The 19990-nt window shown below is 36.1% G+C and overlaps 2 protein-coding genes across 6 annotated transcripts; both read left to right on the forward strand.

The window, feature by feature from the left end:
• The first annotated feature begins 37 nt into the window (after window positions 1-37).
• KCNE2 (potassium voltage-gated channel subfamily E regulatory subunit 2) lies at window positions 38-5793 on the forward strand. Its single transcript, XM_025163643.2, has 2 exons — window positions 38-135; window positions 3173-5793. The coding sequence occupies exon 2, from the start codon at window positions 3189-3191 to the stop codon at window positions 3561-3563; it is 375 nt and encodes a 124-aa protein (XP_025019411.1). The 5' UTR covers window positions 38-135; window positions 3173-3188; the 3' UTR covers window positions 3564-5793.
• SMIM11 (small integral membrane protein 11) lies at window positions 48-19990 on the forward strand. Of its 5 annotated transcripts, none has more exons than XM_025163650.2 (5): window positions 9363-9444; window positions 12737-12843; window positions 14120-14234; window positions 15080-15258; window positions 19619-19990. In XM_025163650.2, exons 3-4 carry the CDS (start codon window positions 14214-14216, stop codon window positions 15245-15247), a joined length of 189 nt encoding a protein of 62 aa, XP_025019418.1. In that variant the 5' UTR covers window positions 9363-9444; window positions 12737-12843; window positions 14120-14213; the 3' UTR covers window positions 15248-15258; window positions 19619-19990. The 5 variants fall into 5 exon arrangements, with proteins under 5 accessions (XP_025019435.1, XP_007420239.1, XP_088000788.1 ...); XM_025163653.2 differs by having other exon boundaries at window positions 12737-12839; XM_025163667.2 differs by lacking the exons at window positions 9363-9444; window positions 12737-12843 and adding an exon at window positions 48-135.

Genomic DNA, 19990 nt, shown 5'->3' on the forward strand with positions numbered 1-19990 from the left:
AATGAAGCAATTATTCAGTAGAACAAGATGGATTCTTCTGGCTGATGGTTTCCTTGTTCTCCTCAAGAATATCACAACAGTGTTAATATATGTCCTTCGTTAGTAAGAATTTCCTTGTACAGAAATCCAGAAGAGGTAAGTCTGTACTAACAATAACTAATTCTCCTTAAATAATTTGTTAACTTTAATTTGAAATTAAGTAGGAAAAGTAGTATTTGAGTCAGAGCAGATGAAAAAATGAGCAAAGTTTTGAGATGTGAAACCAGAATGTGTAAAATGCTTAAGCAAAGAACTTAAGTTAGAGTCTAATTCATTCATACTTAAACCAACATCATTTATATATTTCAACTGGGAATTTATTTATTATAACCTTCAGCCCCATTGATTTCCATTTGAGGGTGCCTACATGCCACTCTCACCCAATACGTTAAATCTGTTACTGGCATTCAGCTATTCAATAGCAAATATATAATAAGGTCCAACAACTGAAATATAAATGGCAAAGTGAAATGAAGGTTGGGGGAGGGAATAAGGGAATTCAGAAAGAGCTTTTAAGGCTTTTAAATTACAGTTAGATTAGATGACATTTTCAAAGGCAAAATGTGGTCATACAAACATCGGTAAATTCTTTCTTTGCTTTTTAACTGTTCAGATATAATAACTCATCTACTGCAAGGATTAAGTGACATTCTATATCCCGTACAACATTGCCCACCAGAATATGCCATATACAGTATAGACAACCAGAGTGAATTATTTTATTACATTTTCCATTTTCAGAGAATGGTTTTGAATGGATATGTCTGATACAAAAAGTAGTTACACCATTTTCAAAAGGTAGCAATGGCTAAAGCAATGATCCTTCATTACACTTATAATATAGCTGGTACAGACAGGGTCCCATAAAGTAGTGCAGAGATCAGAAAAACTCCCTACATGTGAACAAATAGTGTGTTTTATTCACCTATATGCTTATGATGTATAGAAACTGAAATCCTTTCCAGATAGAATGAGTGAGAAACTTGGAAAGGAAATCTGTCAAACACTATCCATAAGTACTTTAAGAATATACTTTACCTAATTAACATGGCAAAATCAGGTAATTTATCAGCTATTATACATTGTGACTAAGGCTATGAGACTGAGTTCACATATTGCATTAAGCTATACTGCAATTTGATTTTCACAACATCTGTAAACCCAGACATTATGGTTTGTAAATAATAGTTTATGGCTAAACACTATGGGTGAATCAGACCACTATCATTTGTTCAAAAACAATAGGTAAATCAAGCCATGGGTTAAAGTATGAATGCAACCCGTGATATGTTTAAGGCTTTCCAATGGCTAAATTAAGATATGAATCAGACAATAGTTCATAGCCTTTATTCTACCTTGCTGCACCAATTAATTATGTTTAATCTTCTATCTTCAGTACATCAGAGAAAATTTTTCATCCAGGTAATCTCTTTATACAAGTTAATCCATCCATCCGTGTATCATCTTCTAATCTTATTTTGTAGTTCAGATGATCCCAACTTTTCTAAATTGGTAGGTATATCTGGATTTTAGGAAACACATGGATGCACTAGCAATATGGCTGCTGTGTGCCATGTCAGAAAAAGTCTGTTTATCAGAAAGCCAACTGGGAAAATTGATCCTCAGTATCTCCTCTGGACAATAAGAGTGCTCTCTATTTCCCTCCTCCCTTCCTTTTGTCTTTTTATTGGGCAAATTGCCTCATTTTTAAATAAACACTGGCCTACAGCTACTGATAATTTTTATTTTCTAAGGCTGCCTCCAGGGTCCATGTGGGGTATAGCTCTAGCCTTGAAATGCAAGATATTGTGGAAGACTAACAGATTGGCACAATACCAGTTTTCTGTTTATTAATCTAAACTTTAAAATCTAAAATATATTTTAAAACACAGGTGGGGCAGGAAGCTTACCAGCATCAATGGGAGGGTTTGCTGGACACTTCTGTTGTAGATTGTTCTTTTTTGTGTTAATATTTAACATTCTGATATCTGAATCTACCATGAATCAAATCACTTACATCCTATTCCATTCTTATCCTTTATGTCTCAAGTTTATCCAAATAGTTGTACTTCTATACAACTATATATCTCATCACATGTGCTAAGACATGCATTGTTTTAAAGTTCTAACAATAAGAACTTTAAAGAACTTGTTTTTTAAACAAGCTTGAAGTCATTTGTCCCATGACATGTAACATAAGTTGGTATTTTTGTGACACAAAGCACTCTTGTGACCTTCTAGCTGTGTGGCACTTCTTAGTGTCCAGCAATGGGCTGGGGAAGTTGGTCATCAATATATTATTTTAATCAAATAGAATTATAAGTTAAAAATCCATTGGTATAATTTAATTACAGGGTATATAGCAATAAGGTTTTATGAATCACAAAATTTATTGGTAATACTTGACACAAAGATTAGTTATTCTTACATAGTAGTATACATTAAAGACTATAGCAGTAATTGTGCTGGTTTTCATTGTTAAAAAAACTGTATCATTCTTGTTTATGCAGGAAAAATATATTGTTACAGCCTTGAAAGAGAAAGCCCTCTGTTAATTTTGAAGATTTTTTTTTAATGTTTTAAAGATGTTAAGCTGCATTTGGTTAAAATGTTTACAAAAATGTTAAGTTGACATTGCAATGAAGTTTTGCAAATATGATGAATGAACATCAAGGCCATTCTAACCTCTCTCTAAACAAAATGGGCTTAGGAACAAATACAGGCTTCCACTTTTACAATCAAAATTTATAAAGCCAGGTATTCTCTGCTTATTTGTCAGTCATAAGCTGCACTGAGTCAAGGCTGGTCTGTTGCAACTTTCCTAAATGGTCTGTTCCTGGGTACAGTCAAAAATTAAATAACTTCTAATGCTGGTTGATCCATGATATTCTGAATTTAAAATGCAAATATTTCAAGCTTGTCCATTATTACTTTTCATATAAATGTAGCTGCATATACAAGTTTTTCTGCATTTTCCAGCTTTGCTCAACATGGTGGGACTATAAGTCCAAAAATCTCCAGTAAGCATGGACACAGATATGTTATAAACAAATGTCATCTATTCCTCTCTGGATAATTGTGAATTCTTGGTTCTACCATATATAGATGACTGACACATATTTTTGTTTTTAAGGTCAGTTAACTGAAATATGGCTGCTTTTCAAAACTTCACCCGTTCTCTGGAAGAGACTTTCAAGAACATTTTTATTGATTATATGAACAATTGGCGTAGAAACACCACAATGGAAGAAAATGCCTTGCAAGAAAGAGTTGATGCTGAAAACTTAGATTATGTCATTTTGTATCTGATGGTAATGATTGGCATTTTCTCTTTCATAATTGTGGCAATCTTAGTAAGCACAGTGAAATCAAAGAGACGAGAGCATTCCAATGACCCTTATCATCAATACATTGTGGATGATTGGAGTGAAAAGTTAAAAACCCAGATTCTGTTCCAAGATGATCTTAAATCCATTGTCCATGAAAATTTTGGAGTAAAAGACAAAGCTAGCCATAATCACTAAAAACTGTATTAAGAAGAATTGAAGAACTGGGATGAGGGGTTAGGTGGTTATTCTCTAATGTAGTGGCCTCCAGATATGGTAGAACTTGTATTCTGTGTGTAACTATAGGATATCAGATTAAGTTAAACGTTAAGATTCAATATCTACAGGCAGACAATAACTTTGTTAGTACTAACCAACTATGCACACAAACAAAACAAAGCTTTCTAGATATCTTCATCAGCTGAAGAAATTACAAGCTGGGTTAAATCAGGGAAGCTAGTTTATATTCTGAAATTCCAGGCAGTCACTCTTCTAAGAATTTTTATAAGGCTGAGTGATTAAATGATTATAAAAAAATATAAAAATACATCAACTGCTTTACCAAAGAAAAGGGGTGATGCCACCCAGATACTATGATACTTCTTCCAGAGAGACATTCCACCACCACCACCACTACCACCACCTTTTTTTTGTTTTTTGCTTCACCTAACCTGCCACCAGAAGAAGCCAGAGGACCAGAACTCTGTCACCTCCAACTCTTTCCTGCTTCATCAGTTGTGACCGGGCCCATCGTCCTCAGCGAAGCCCCTGGAATCTGCCAGCCCAGAAACAGGAAAGAAAGCTGCAATAAGCATCTCTACCTGTTCAAGGAATTTGCTGGTTAAACCACTCATCATTGTTCTTATTAGGGTATTACATGAACTGCTCTGGACGTCTTGCCAGCAGATGAACAAGACAATCCTGATCAACAAATGAAGCAATTCAGCCTTTAGGAAATATTAGCACTTTTTACATTTTAATTTGTGCAAAAGTAGGAAAGTAATTGTTAAGCTGAATAACTATTTTAGCCTTAATTTTTGAAACAAATGTGAAAAAATAGCTTTATCCAAGATTTATGCTGTTCAGAATCAGAAATTTCCAAATTTAGCAAAGCATTAAGACCATTGCTTTTATTTACTGTTTCTGTTTTACAACTGATCTTCTTCAGCTACACTAACAGGGAAAAAATTGAGAGTTAAAATCCACAAAGGAAAACTTTATTCCCCAGTTAACATAATGATTTATCTCACTTTTGTTATTAACATTCAGAATATCTGCATCCTTCGAATTTCTTAATCTTCCTGATCAAGAGATTGATAATGACCCATCCATCTAGATGAAAACACCCAATTGGTTTGGCCAATTTCAAAGAGCCAGTGGGAAACCACCAGGAAACCCCTGGATATTGGTAAAAAAAAAAATTCTGAATGAATACTTCTGTATTGTTGCCAACAAAGCCATAGGAGTTCAATTCAACTTGAAGACTTTACTTTTAACTTAATAAATGACCTTCTAGTCCAGGGATTCTTAAGACTAAGATTCATTTTTTCTTGACCAGGTATGTTGCTGATTTTATGGAACTGTTATCAGCTGCTTCTTTTGTGAATAGGATGAAAACATGGGAGGATGAATCAGTGGGATTCCACCCTTTGCTAAGGAACGTATTAATAGAGTGACTGAAAGTTTTGTTTTATGTAACCTAAAATTACAGTTCTTTTATAACTGTGTGGACATTCTATCCATTTAGAATCCATTAACACTGTCAGTTATAGCTGTTGCATGATTCTTACCTGTTACTTTAAATGTATAGTAAAATGTATAGTAAAAATATAGTAATATATGCTACTATATTTCATGGAACTTAGTCTGTCTTAGTTTAGAGGCTTCTTATATTATGATGCTAGAATTAACTGTAGTATATTACTGTATCAATCATAGTCTATACTGTGCTTAATTATACTGTGCTTAATTAATAAATAAAATTTCTGAATGTAATGAAAGAAAAAAGGAAGCAGCTTGAATTCTAGCTCTGGGGAAGTAGCAGACAATACTACATCGGAGTTCTAGAAACATCTTTAGGATACAAAAGAAATTAATGGGTGAACTGACATTTTTCGAAGTGCTAATGCTCACTCCGTGCTCCACCTGTACATATGTAAATGAATCATCTATTACCAAACACCATAAGCCAACTCCAATGACCTTATCATGGGGAATCAAACCCTGGAAAAGCCTTTGCACTCCTGGAATTGTTACTGCTTGGGGAACTGGGGTACAACGGTGTAACATCATGCTCCAATAAGCACCATATTTGGTGAATGTGAACATCCTAGTGCAAATGCTGACCACAGCTAGGCCATTTCTGTGATTCTCTCACTTTTTGCATCTGGAAAAATTAATGCTGACAATTACTTTTAGAGGACAATATTTACAGTATTTTCATTTTTAAAAAAATATAATTTTTATTGAAGAAATTTTTGACAAGATAAAAATACAAATACTGGAAAAGAAACAAAGAAAAGAAAAAGAAAGAAAGAAAGAAAGAAAGAAAGAAAGAAAGAAAGAAAGAAAGAAAGAAAGAAAGAAAGAAAGGCTATAAAGAAGCAGCTTCTGATCTTTTTGATAGTGGTTATAAATACATTTATATTTTACTCTCTCTCTCTAAGGTTACATAATAATTTCCTTCTTTCCATAAGCTACCCTTTACAAGTCCACCAGGCATGATAAAAAGACCCTTCATGTTGTCCACATTTCCAACATAAATTTGAAGTACCTTTATACATTCTAGACAATGTTTCTGGAGTCATATACCAATGGTGCATCACTTTATAAGAAATCTTTTATGTTATAAGGTAAATTTCAATCTTTTTAACTACATATTTTCCCATTGTTCCATTAGTATATTGTGTCCAAAGTTCTTAGCCCATTTTACTGTACAATCTTTCACTTGTTCCATTTCAGATTTCATTAAAAATTTATACATTTTAGCAATCACATGTTCATTATTTGTGCATAATTCAACTTCAAATTCTGTCTTCAGCTGCTCAATTCCAAATGTCCTATAATCTACCTTAAATCTTTCTCTTAACTGTGCATATGTAAAACATTGAAAACTAAAATCTCTCTGCAGTCAATTGCTCTCTTGATTTCAACTTATATTCTCCATGTTCCTATTCTAACAACTCTTGAAAAGTTAACCATTTTTCTTTACCTACTGTTGCTTTCCTGTAAAACGCTTCTTGTGCTGAGACCCATAAAGGCATTTTTGGGCACAGCCTGGGTTTATATCTGTTCCATATTCTCAATACGGCACTAATATAATGATTCTTAAAATCTACATTAGTCTTAACTTTATTGTACAATAGAAAAACATGCCATCCAAACCTTAGATTGTGCTCTTCTAATTCTAAAATTCTCTTATTTTTTAGCAAACCCACTCTTTCATCCTGACTAACCAGCAGGCTGCAGAATTCAATTTCAAATCAGGCAGTCCCAATCCTCCTTGTTCCTTTGCATCCTGAAGCACTTTACATTTAACTCTTGGTTTTTTCCTTTGCCATACAAACTTAGATATATCTTTCTGCCATTGTTTAAATGGTACATCAGTTGTCATAATAGGTATTGTTTGAAACAAAAACATCATTCTTGGCAAAACATACATTTTTGTCACAGAAATTCTTCCCAACGACAGTTGTAATTTCTCCCAACTTAATTTCATTCCATATTTTAACATAATTATTCTGGTATAACATACAATTCATGATAGACATAATGATACCCAAATATTTCACTTTTTTCTTAATCATAAAAACTGAAAAAAATGATTTTTTTATCAATTCCATTTGTTCTTCCATTTTCATATTCTTTGTTAACATCTGCCTTTTATTAATTTTAAATCCAGCTAACACCCCGAAATCCTTTAATTTTTTCATTAATATTTCTATTTCTTCCAGAGGATCTTCCAAATGCCCGTAATTTATACAGTATGTTTCTCTTTTCATCTTTACTCCAGCAATTCTCTCATCTCATATCTCTATTCAGTACTTCCAAATAAATTGCGATGGCAACAAGGGGCATCCCTGTCAAGTCCCTTTCTGTATCTCACAGGGTTTTGTTAATTCCCCATCACAATTATCTATGCCTTTTGAAAGGTATAAATCAATTTTACCCATTTAATAAAATTCCCACCAAAGTCCATATCTTCCAAAAATTTAAACAAAACAGTTCAAATTGTCGAAGGCTTTTTCTGCATCAAGAAAAATCAGTGCTGAAAATACAGCATTTTCAGACATTCATAAAAGTAAATAAAACATCTACATGTTGAAAAACAAAATAAATCAACATGTGTATATGACTATTTTAATTATAGTCAGTAGGGCTTGAAATAACCTCATGTCAGAATTTCAACTTCTTATCTTGTTCCAAGCCCTCCAAATCCTGAGTTTTTGTTGATAATGACTGTACTGTATTTCCCTTGACTGAGTGACAAAGTTAACTTTTTAAAAGAGAGAGAGAAAGCGAATAATAGCCAGGAAGACGACATTTAGGTGTGATGGACTGCATTTGGACTATCTTCTAGAAAGTTTGTCTAGTATTACATCTGAAATTTTCTAGAATCTTTTGGATCTGCTGAAGCCTTTTAGTATGTTATTAGAGCTGATAAAGGTCTTAAAGGTGAATTAGTATTCTTATGAGCTGTCTGAATATTATTATTGTCTGTTCATATTCTGCTGATTTTAACTTGCATGTTATTCTTTTAATTTATCAAATAAATAATAAGAGAGCATCTGTGTCAAGACAGTATCCTTAGGAGAATGCCTTTGCCATCTTGTCAGGTCATTTGTTAGCCTGTTCAGCTTAACAGGAGCTCATTCAAGAATGACAATGAAAAAAAGTTAGGTGGTGAAACGTCTCTGAATGAGTCATGTCAAATACTAAAAACATTATTGCTAACAGAAATGACTTGGCAACCCATCTCTCAATAAAAGAGAGTTGTACACTGCTCTGTTTCCTAGTTTAGCAGCCGTTAAACAAGAAGCAAAAGTTGGAGAAAGTCTGGTTGCTTGTGTTTGCTGAGAACCTAACTACAAATTCATGGAAATTTCAGATTAAAGCAACCGGTCCTGTCTGGTGATTATTTGATCGAATAAGTAAATTTGCTTCATCACATCATCAGCCCTGCAGCAATTTCTAACATTTTGCTGTAACTCAGGATATGTGCCTGTATCAAACAATCCCAAAACAAGTTTATCAGTGAAAAGTAGGATAAAAACGTTGGAAACAATAAATCCTGCTTGTAATTGCAAACATTAGACACAAATTCTTCAAAATTCTCTTTCAATATTAGTCTCTTTTAATGAATTAGCACAGGTTCATTTTTTTCACTTTTCTTTTGCTATCTAATCTGTACAGTATTGTGTTTTAATCTTTTGTAAACTGCCTGAAACGATATTGAGAAAAACAAATACAAAACAGTTCCCTGTCATTCCTCCCACATAACCCATCCTTGAAAGTAAACTGCCTATTCATTCTAGAAGCCGCTTGATAAACCTTGTTTAGGCCAGCTAAGCTCGAGGTGCGTGGTTCACTTCAGTGGCTGTTTTCACACACCACCTGTTTTAAACATGGTTTGTTCAACAAATCACAATTGGTCTGCTTGGTGCACACCGTTGAACCATATCGGGGTTCACATACCTCACCAAGCCAAAAGACAACATTACAGTCAGAGCAAAAAGGCAAAGCGAGAATTTGGGAACTTGTAGATTTAGCTGCTTTGCTGTAATCCCTGTTCACATGTGAAAGTGCACTTTTAACATCCAAATTAATTTGAACTTGAAAAAGAAGAGGGAGAGTGCGTACTTCAGCCTTCAACACCGGTGGCGCCAAAAGGGGACGCCTCTTCTCTCACTCGTTAACATGATCCAAATAGCAAATTCCATTTTCCTCGCAGGGCTAGTGCCGAAAGGGTTAACTGCTTACTTTCCCCCCCCTTGCTGACGTATTGGGCGCTGCAGCAGCGAGGTTTCTGGGAGTCGTAGGCTCTGGTAGTTTCCTGTGTTTAATGGCTTCCCGTTTTAAGGTACTGTAGTTTTTACGTAACAAATTACACAGCGCTTTTAGGATTACTTGCCAGAAAGGATGATTTAAACAAAAAGCCTATCATGAAAAGCAACAGTGCTGTGGACCTTATGTTCGGTATTTTAACCTTTATATTGCATCAAGAGCAATGCTTTTTAAGTTCCTATTTGGTCTACCGTTCAGTATCCCATAGCAGTAACTCTGCATTTGGAGTTCAGCTTAGCTGGACACCGAGGCACAGTTTGGACCAGCACGCGTGGAATTCAGTTGCACTGTTCAGACGAGGCAGACGTTAGAGAAATTATCTTTGTTTCCTACTTGCATAGGTTTAACCGTTTTCCGAATCGTCGTAGGTAGTGGAGTATGTTGTAGGCCGGGCCAGGCAATGCGGTTTTTCTCCGGAAATAAATAGCGCTTATCTCAAGTAGGAGTGCAGATGTTTACAATTTCTTAGGAGTAAAGCTCAGTGGAAATAGACTTCTGAATATCGAAGATTGTGCTGAAACACAAGATTGTGCTAAGACTGCAACTCTGTCCACTTATTCAATGGCGTTCTTATAAAATAAACGTTAATTTTTACAGTGAAAGCTTTGCATTTGTATTCCCGATTAACCTGGATTAAATCTGCAGTTCTAGTAATCAATGAGTAAATCATAGTGGGTTTATTTTAGTGTGAACATACGCAGTATCTAGTTTGTAAGTCACACAGAACCATAAAGTAGTTGATTACATCTAACAAATTCAGCACACATAACTAGTTTATGGTTCTGGATGTTTTGGAAATCCAGGAAAATGAACTGTGGATGAGCATGTCATACAAATAAAAACAGGATTTAGATTTTGAACACATTTAGAATATCAAACTATGGGGGGGAAATATATGTAGCTGAATTAAACCATCAGACTGGTTTAGCGTGTTAGAGCCTTGTATGAAAGTTTGTGCGTAGTGTTTGGTGAGAGTTAAACCAAATCAGTTTTTAAAAAATCGAAAGGGGAAATCAGGGATTAAAAGGCAATGGAACTGAAGCAACTAACAGCCACACAATCTGGCACAATATTAAAACATGTATGTTAGTCCTGGCCTGAACTCCTATAAAGATATCCACAACTTGTGTTACAAATACCAGAATTATTTCATAGAATCATAGAATTCAAGGGTTTGGAAGGGTCCCTAGAGATTAGCTAGTCCAGTTCCCTGGACAGTGTAGAAATTCACTATAGCAGCAGCATGTCCAAGCTGACATCCAACTTGCTGGCTTATGCTCATTGTTCCAGTTTGTCAAGATCCTCCTGAATCTTGGTACTGTGTTTGTTATCCCCCTATTTTTGTGTGATCTGCAATTTTAATCATATTTTCTAACCCTTCATCCAAGTCACTTAGGAATATGTCGAACAACACAGGACCCAAAAAGGAGCCTTGCAATATGCCACCTGATGTTTCCACACAGTTTGATACGGAGCCATTAATGTACACTCATTGGGCACAATTGTTCCGTCAGCTCTGATTCCATATCATGGTAACAATCCAACTCACATAGTGCCATTTTTTCTGCTAGAGTCTCATGGGAGATTTACTGTTCTGATGGCTTACATTCCAGGCCCTAATGATGTGCTAATTTGGCTAAGGTCTTCACATTTTGGGAAGCAGCATGTGATGATTTGTCTCATCCACAGTATATAACACAGAGCTGAAGAACAGTTTTTGAACGTGGGCATTCCGAAGCCATCCTCTAAAACTGATGGAGCCAAGAGAAAAACTAAATTTGATTTTATTTAATTAAAACTAAATTAAAATGCACATCTCTTTCCCAATATATTTTCAGGTCTTCTTTTCTTCCAGCCTGAAGTGCTTCTGTGTTTTCATTTTGATTTGTAAGTCTCAGCTGAAAGTCTTCTGTAGAAAGGGATACTTTTTAAAAAAGACATAGTAACCGCAACCATTTAAAACAGCAGCCAGTTTTCCTTTGTGCAGCTGCTCTCTGGCTCCTATGTGATCCCAGAAAACAAGGGGCTGCTTTAAAGAGTTGTAGATAGCTGCTATGTTTGTGTCCCCACGTGCTCTGAAACATCTTTTGAGAATCAAATTTGAAGCATTGTATAGCCTTAGTTTACAAATAAATATTGATCATTAATAATACTATTTACCTGATACTATTCAGGTTGTTGTTGTTTTTAACAGGACTTTGTGGACGAATTTGGAGGGCTCTGACCCTGTTAGTCTTTCATAAGATCTTGAAAACCTGGTTCCTACCTCCCCCTTGTGGCTTTGGACCAGAACATTGGATGAACTCATCCTGAAATGACTTTGCATTGGAATATGTTGTGTCTTGGCCTTGTTTATGCTATATTGTGGTGTTTTGTGTGCTTTGCTATTGGTTTTCTCAGTTTCTCTGTTTTCAGCTATATGTAAGTTACTCACTATTTGTGAGGTGGGCAGCCATATAAATCATCTAAGTAAATAAACAGTATAAAGTCCTGACATAGCATTAGGTCTCGCTATCAAGCTTTTGTTAGGAGAAACTTTGTGGCTATAGGAAAACAAACCATGATCAAATATAATTAACTCATATCACCACTTTATCTGACTTTGTGGGGAAAAGATAAATATGAAACTTGGTATCTCTACATGATTCCAAGGGTCTCAAGAACATAACTTTGAAAAGCCTTCAATATTATGAATAAATCATACTTCTGTTCACTAGAAAACCTTACTTATCAATGCACTTTTTAAAATAGATGCAGAGATATATAAACAAAGGTGAAAACAGAGAAACAGGTCATTTGAAATAAATATAGATTAATGTTTTTGGAATAAAGTTGCAGTGAAATATATAACATATTAATCATACATTTAGAATTAGCTTCCATTGAAATCCTTAATTTATTTAAAGTATAGATGGGTGGGCATAAATTCTCAGATAATTTTTTTTTTTCAGAGGGGGCTTTGATTCAGATAGAATACTTCTGTATAAAATAGGTTAAATAAATCAGGATTGTTTAGAATAATACTGAGGAATGTAGAAAAAAATGTGTTTGCTTACCACTATGGCCATTTCAGAGTATTTGCTCTAGAATGAAGAAATCAGATGCCAGGAAAGAGTCAAGATGTTTTTTGGTTTCAGAAAGCGGGGGTGGGTGGAGGGATATGGAGTCTGGAATACAAACAGGACAAGTTCTCAAGTTTAATAGTGAAAATGTTGCTATTAGTGCTTAATTTTCAGTTGCTGTTATTTTTTTCTTTATTTTATTCTATGTCACACATTATTAACACAGAGAACTTTCTGATTCCCCAGGCATGAACCTTTTACTGCTGCACTTCTCATTCTCTTGTCTACTGCCAGAGCCAGTCAAATTCAGCTTAACTACTAAGACAGATTGCTATTGGCAAAGGATTGGGTGGGTAAGCTGAATCCCAGTTCTTGACTTCCAAGCACTTTGTGGGCAGATTGGCAAGTAATACGCCAGATTTGGAGGAGGAATAGTCTGTCCTCTGGCCAAGTTAGTGGTTGTAGCTGAAGTGCAGCTTCTTAGATTGTTGCAACTGCCTTATGGCCATTAGAGTCTTCTGATTCAGTTCACCTGAAGGCAGATATATGTTTTCAGAGAGAAATAAGTAGTAGGTGCCCCGGGATTTTATGCCACTTCAATATGCACCTAGACGCTGTGGCATCCAGGGAGGATTGGGGGGTGTCAGAATGACAGAAGCAGCCTTGGGCTGTCATAATGCAAGCCCCGCCCCATTCCATCATTTTGATGACAGCAGGGAGCTTCTGTGAATGCCCACGCCTAGAGAGGTCTGTGTTTGAATATTTTGCCACACAGGAAACCTATAATGGAAGATGCATGGTTCAGACTGAATAGGGTTAGAACTATTCCATAATATGTCCACTTTGCATATAAAAAGACAACCTTGTCTGGAAGTTGTTCAGGTCCACAACATCTTCCCTGTAAAATACGGCAGCCTTTCTTTGTCACCTTTTAGACAGCTGACAATGTTCCCTTTTGGTTTATTTGATAATGTATTCAGTCCCTTGTTTAGAAATGCATTCATTTCCTTAGCACTAAAATTGAGGGTCACTGCTAGTACTGAATGTGCAAGGCCTAAGAAGCATTATTGGGACTTGAATGGGGACTCTGGGTTGGAGAAACTGAGCAGAAGTTAGTTGTGATTCCCTCCACTGAAACCAAAGGAAACCAGTTAGTCGTAATTGACAGCCTATTGCTTTCAGTAGGATTTACATGCAATTAACTTTAGGTGCATATGTGCATTTACCACATGGCTGGTATTTTAAAAAAACTTAACAAAGCTGATTGTTGCCAGTGAGTTCTTTTGTTTCCCTTAAGCTGAATAGCTCCTGAATAGCCACTTCCCTGTGAAGCTGTGACACCTGTCACCAACCAGTCAGGTTTGGCTGTTTGTATTGCAACTGGTCACTGCTCCTGTCACTCAGTGGAAATACATTTCCCTTTCTTGAATGCTCTGTATCTGAGGAGAACAGTTCTGTGAATTCTTATGTATGTTAAGCCTATGTCACTAATATTGACATCTTGTTAATACATATCTGTTGAAACAAATCAGTGAATTATTTTGGCAGATGATTCTGCCCCCAGCAATTTTCCATTTATCTGTGGTTCAAATAGGCTGTCTGAATATATCGCTTCTCTTCCTTCCCCAGGTGGCTTTTACAAAAAAGTATTGTTTCCTTGCATATTTGACTGGCATTCTTTGTAACATCCTAAGCTGAAAAACTACTGTGATACAGAATCAAGATGGTGCTAATGAATTGGAAGGTGAGGGACTTTTCTAATTTGAATCCTAAATTTTGGTATCCTGATTTCATAGTCAGTGAGTCAGGAAGAAATGATTCTGTATATTTTATATACATGGATACCTGTTTTGAGAGAGAACAACGTTCTGGAAAGCTGCAATTTGCATTTTTCTACTGTATGATTTATGGTTTTGCAAAAAGATCATGGCATTTTGTTTTTCACGGGAGGTTTTTCCCGTGGCCTCTTTATCTTGTTTCTTGGCTGTGGCTGTGTAAGAGCTTATCTCAGCCCACGGCTGCACACTTCAGGCTGTGTGTTCTTGTACTTTACCCACGTACTTTCTGCTGGGTCACCTTATCCTCACTCTGCTACAGAACAGATTCTATCCACGTGGTTTGGGTTTGATGCATGTGTTTTACTTATCAGAAAAACCTTCACATTTTTTGAATTGTAGCCTTTTGAACAAAGAAGTGCAAAATTTCTTCCTTAATAGATGATGTTAAAGCCGGCAAAACCTTTATGTGGGGCTCCCCAACCGTGGTCAACTCAGTGAGCCTATTTGGAATGTTAAAAGAGTGTTGTGGGTACCATCACAAATTGGCCCTCATGGAGGGCATTTCCATTTCAAAAAGGAATTCTTAGATAATTAATTACAAAGCACCTTTACAGTAATTTAGCTGAGACCATCCTCATAGGGCATAGTTAGTATGAGGGTAATTGTAACTATTCAATGACTATGAAGGCCTTCTGAATCATCATAGCTGTTGCAAGAAAGTAGTTTGAGTTTTATACATTCAATTAAATGCTCATTTTGTGGATATTCTGCTATTTAGATTATTAAATATCTCTTCTTTTTTCTGTTTTAGGCACTGGAAAATTTTCCACTACTAATCTACATTTTAGCTGCTAAAACATTAATTCTTTGCTTGGCATTTGCTGGAGTAAAAATATATCAGAGAAAAAGACTTGAAGAAAAGCTGAAAAAAGAACAAGTGGAAAAGCAGAAAAGAGAAATGGAGAAAAAGGAAAACTGAAGTATCTAAAGGTATATTTTAACTGGAATTAATGATGTTTCATAACAGTGAAGTTAAGAGAAACCCCCCATTGATTGAAACAATACATGAAGGGAGTTGTGAAGCAAGGTAGTTCATTTCACTTTCAGGCTGGTCAGAAGACCATGTGTCGTCATCATCATCATCATCAGTATCTTTCCTCGCGTGAAGAAAAACAATGTTACAGTTGTGCATACAAATAGTCCCTTTGCAAGCTCTGAAAACCTGGATGATTTCTGTTGGTGATCTCCATATTCACAGTCCTATGTCCTCAATACACAAATGCATACGTGTGCACATTGACTGAGTTTATGCAACATGCTAAGCCATAATTGGGTTTGGGTTCAGCACACTGGTTTGGTTAAGCCATGCTTTATTTTCTTTATTTGCTTCCAGGGCTGAAGGTAGTTTAATCTGTCAACTGAGTGGCATACAGCTCCCCAATACATCACTGGGATTAAAAACATACAATCTAGTAAAACAGGGACTAGAAATGGGTTAGTGTTTACGATGTAGTATGATGTTGGAACAGGCTATTATGGCATGTACAGTAAACTATAATTAAATGATCAGTGGTTCAGTGTTGAATCCAGCCTTCCTTTCAGGGTGTGGGAATGTTGTCATAACTCACATTCCTTTGAATAGTTTCATGCTTGGTGAGTTTACTGGAACTCTTTGGAACTTTAATTTAGATGTTATATGTCTGATAGGTAATTGAAAGCCTCAACTGTCATAATAGAAGGAGCACTTTCAAATTCCTGTTCTCCCACCCACTTTAAACATGACCATCATCCCATAAATAACATGTACAGTGAGATAAGTTGTTCTTATTTTCCTGTGCAGAAATACTTCCATATGGGAATGTTAATATGAGAAAAGACCCTGTCACCTGTCTTTTCACTGCCACCTTCCATTTCTCTGACTTTGCCTGATTAAAGACAAAACTCTCTCCAAGAAAGAAAAAGCATACGTCTCTTCCTTTAGGTCATGATCTTCCAGCCTTCCTGCACAACTGTATTTCAGAGTGGAAGGCTTGTGCCAAGACAGTCATCTGGAGGTTCACTATGGGAACACTGTCAACTAAAATATTTAGCTTAGTTTATAAAATATGTTGGAACTGCAGCAGCAGCAGAAGAATATATTTGAGTTAGGCACATCCTGACCCAGGCATTTTATTTGAATAAGCTGCACTACTTGTTTTGCTAGGCCTCTTTGGGGCAATCTTGTAATGAAGGCAGAAAGAGCTCCAACTCTTTTTTAAATGAAACCATCAGCTTTTCAACTTCAAGGCAATCTGAAGAACTGGAACTAATTCCTTTTATTATATGTGGAATATTTGTCTCGCATCCACATGCACTTAACACACACACTTACATGCACACAGGCACATACAAATCTTAATCTATCAGAGTAGATCAGCGTTCTCCAACATTTTACCCTCAAATATGTGCAAAAAATGTGTTTAGTGCTCTGCCTGACAATTGGGAACAGTCATTTATGATCTGAGAGCTTAGTAAGACTTCTTTTATGATATTGCTTTTAATTGGTACAGTTTATTGTTTGAAACATGATAGTTGCTGCATTCAGAACTTGTATGAATGGGAGATTTACAAAGGTGAGTTTTAGAACACAAAGCAGTTTTGTTTTCCTGGGAAAACAATGAAATTGTGAAATATAATGTTCTGAACCTCAAGTTACATGTGTATTTGCAAATTGGCTTGAATGCCCCCTTCTGGTACCTTTTAAATATTCAACTGATTAAGTTTCTGAAACTTTTATTTTAAACATTTCAAAATAAAATAATACTGCGCTAAAACAGTGCATCAGAAAATCCAAAACAACAACAACAAACAAATCCTGAAAGCCATACATAAATTACATTTTGCAAACTGAATTTAAGAAAAATAATTTGCATAAAAGTTGAGTAGTAACATGCAGAATTTTGAGACATCTTCTAAAAGAAAGGAGAATGGGAGTTAACTGAATCTCTTGAACAGCAAATTCCATATCTTGGAGCCATTGAAGATAAGACCCTGTCCTTTGGAACCACATTCCATACCTCAGATTAGAATGGCACCTGGAGTAAGAACTCATGAGGATTTAATCTAGGGCTGAGCAATTTGCTATCTATAGCCATATATGGCTGTTACTTTACTTCCAGGTGATGCTTAACCTAATTTTGGAATCCCTCTATCAGACTTTTGATAAAAATGGTCTGTTTCTTTCCTGGTAATTTTCTTTGTGAGAAAGAGAAGAAAAAAGAAAGATCAGGAAGAAGAATGGATTGTGCCACCCACATTCCACCACCACCCCTTTTTGCATGCAGCCTCCAGATTAGTTTCAACACAACATGCTTTCAAACAAATAAAGACTGTGTAGTCCAATATAACCTATCAGGCAGGATGACAGTGCCCTTTGGCTTACATTATAAGACTTTGGCGCTGTCTTCTGCAAATAGGATTAAAGATCTCAGGTTGTGAAAAAACTAGGCTGGGAGGAAATAACAAGAAGAAAAATGAAGAGTGAAACCCAGGTCCCATCTTCCTTTCCACTCCTAAATTTCTTGTGCAGAGAATAAGGTAGGCTGAGATTTGAGCTGTGAAGTTGCAGCCAAGCAGTCAGGTATACCTAAGGTACAGTAGCGTTAGGACTTGTGATGTAAGGGATTGCAGTGTCCCTTAGGAGCCCATGACATCATAGCAGAACTTGACTCCTTAATTCACGTGTTGCTTTCTGCATGAGAAGATGGAGACTTACTAGCTGCTGCAAATAGAACCATTCTATTTTGTGTGCAGATTTTCAGGCATGTGGTAGCTGACTTGGATTACTTTCTGGGAAGAGTTGAAGATTTCACTGAAATGGAGAGCTGTGCTGGAGAAATGAATTCCCTAAGATCAACATTTACTTGAACAACAATGTGTTTTAATTTTGTTGTTGTTACAGATAGTAAGAGCATTTTGTCAGTTACTTATTCAGTAAAAGCTTCCTTTGTAAAACTGGTCTTATTTGGAATTCTGCATGTTGTGTTCCATTTTTAAGTAATATAGGTCTCTCCCAATTAAATAGATAATATATTTTTCTCCTATGGAAGAAGAAAACTATTCCCTCTGCAGCCGTATCCGATCAAAGTTGCTCATGAATACATGCTACTGAAATAATTAAAGTTAGTCCTGATTGTTCTGTTGGCCTTAAAGAGAAATACATTTTGAACTGGAAGGGGAAAGGAATCAGGTATTATATCTACTTCTGCCTGTCTCCCAGTAAAATAGATAGTGCTAGCAGAATAGGTATGCTCTATGGTTGCTGTCCCCAACACTTCATTCCCCAGTATCTGCTCTGGAGAAGACTGGGGGGAAAGCACAAAGTACAGTCTTAGAATTTCACATTTGATTTAAAAAGTATCATTCCTCTCTACCCTGTCCTGCTTTTCCAAGATGAAGGTACAAACTATATGTGGAGGAAAAAAGTTATGCTAAAGTCTAAAATCTGCAGTGGTGTGATTCCCACTTAACTCCGTCAGACTTTTGAGTGGGCCTGCAGACGACTGCACTTGTAACTTTGGGGACAGTATACCTCAAAATTACACACGTTTAAAACTGCAGTCCTTTTCACTCTTGCATGGCAGAAAGTTCCACTGAGTATAATAGGACTTGCTTCCCAGTAAATATTACAGCTGTGTGCTGCAACCTTACTGAGTTGAAGAAAGACTTGTTAAGCTCTTTGGTTGCTTTCTGTGGGGCTTGAAGTTAAACATGAATATAGAACTTTAAAATGCTTCATATGGGCTATAAATGTATACATATTTTAAAAGAGTATGGCTCTTTGCAATTGCAAATACATTTTAGGTTGCCTAATTCATCTCTCATTCTCCAATTGCCAAGGGATATAGGTCTGTCATTAACATGGGAATAGATTATTGCCTTACCAGAATTTTTAAAAATATCCCCCCTTGCCCCATGGCAACATGCCTTTTCTTTTTATACAAATGAAATAGTATGAGGCTGTGTAAGGCTTATTAGGTTGGGTTTCATTCTGCAATGTTTGAAGCAAGAAGCCACTTAAATGATCCAGTATGATCATTTGTTTCATTCCTGGAGCCAGATTAGTTATAAAACTCACCTATACTTTAAACTTATACAATGGTCATTTCAACAGGTTTTATGCCAGGGACAATGAGAAAATGCTGAATATTTGTTTTATAATTCTGCTGTTTCCAGGCAAGGTGCACCAACTGGGACACAAGCTTTCCTATAGAGCCATGAGAGTCTGATAAGGATTTTACTTAGACTCCTCTTTCTATCTCCACTTTTATTCCCACATGGCTTTTAAAAGATTTTGTTTCTCTTTTTGTAGGCTGGGAGACATATTCTGCTTGCTCCTGAGAAAATTGATCTCTGCTATCCAATTTATTTTGTTTTAGTTAACAAGTTGGAAAAGCAGTCCATGGACCAGCTTCCAGATGTTGCTGGAGGCAAGCAACTCTCATCAGCCATCCTAAGCCAGGGCTTTTGAGAAATGGAACTGAACAACATCTGGAGGATCCCATGTTGCCAATTCCTGTTATTCACTTATACATGAATTAAGAATGAGAGGCCCTGCTGCATTGGAACACAAGTGTGTGTGGCAGATTAATATATATTGCTATCCTGTGGAAATATGATGATTTGCTATAGTTAACCATGATAAAAGTCACCCTAAATACAGAAAAATATGGTATGATGACAA

The sequence above is a fragment of the Python bivittatus genome, unplaced genomic scaffold, assembly GCF_059951505.1.
Source record: "Python bivittatus isolate LINGU-HERP-01145 unplaced genomic scaffold, Pbiv_v1 ctg000350_np1212, whole genome shotgun sequence".
Lineage (NCBI taxonomy): Eukaryota > Metazoa > Chordata > Lepidosauria > Squamata > Pythonidae > Python > Python bivittatus.

Bases quoted from the DNA above. Each gene is read 5' to 3' on its own strand.
- KCNE2 (XM_025163643.2), top strand. From the start codon at position 3,189: ATGGCTGCTTTTCAAAACTTCACCCGTTCTCTGGAAGAGACTTTCAAG.
- SMIM11 (XM_025163667.2), top strand. From the start codon at position 14,214: ATGGTGCTAATGAATTGGAAG. The intron at 14,235-15,079 runs GTGAGGGACTTT...TTTCTGTTTTAG, and splicing joins TGGTGCTAATGAATTGGAAG to GCACTGGAAAATTTTCCACT.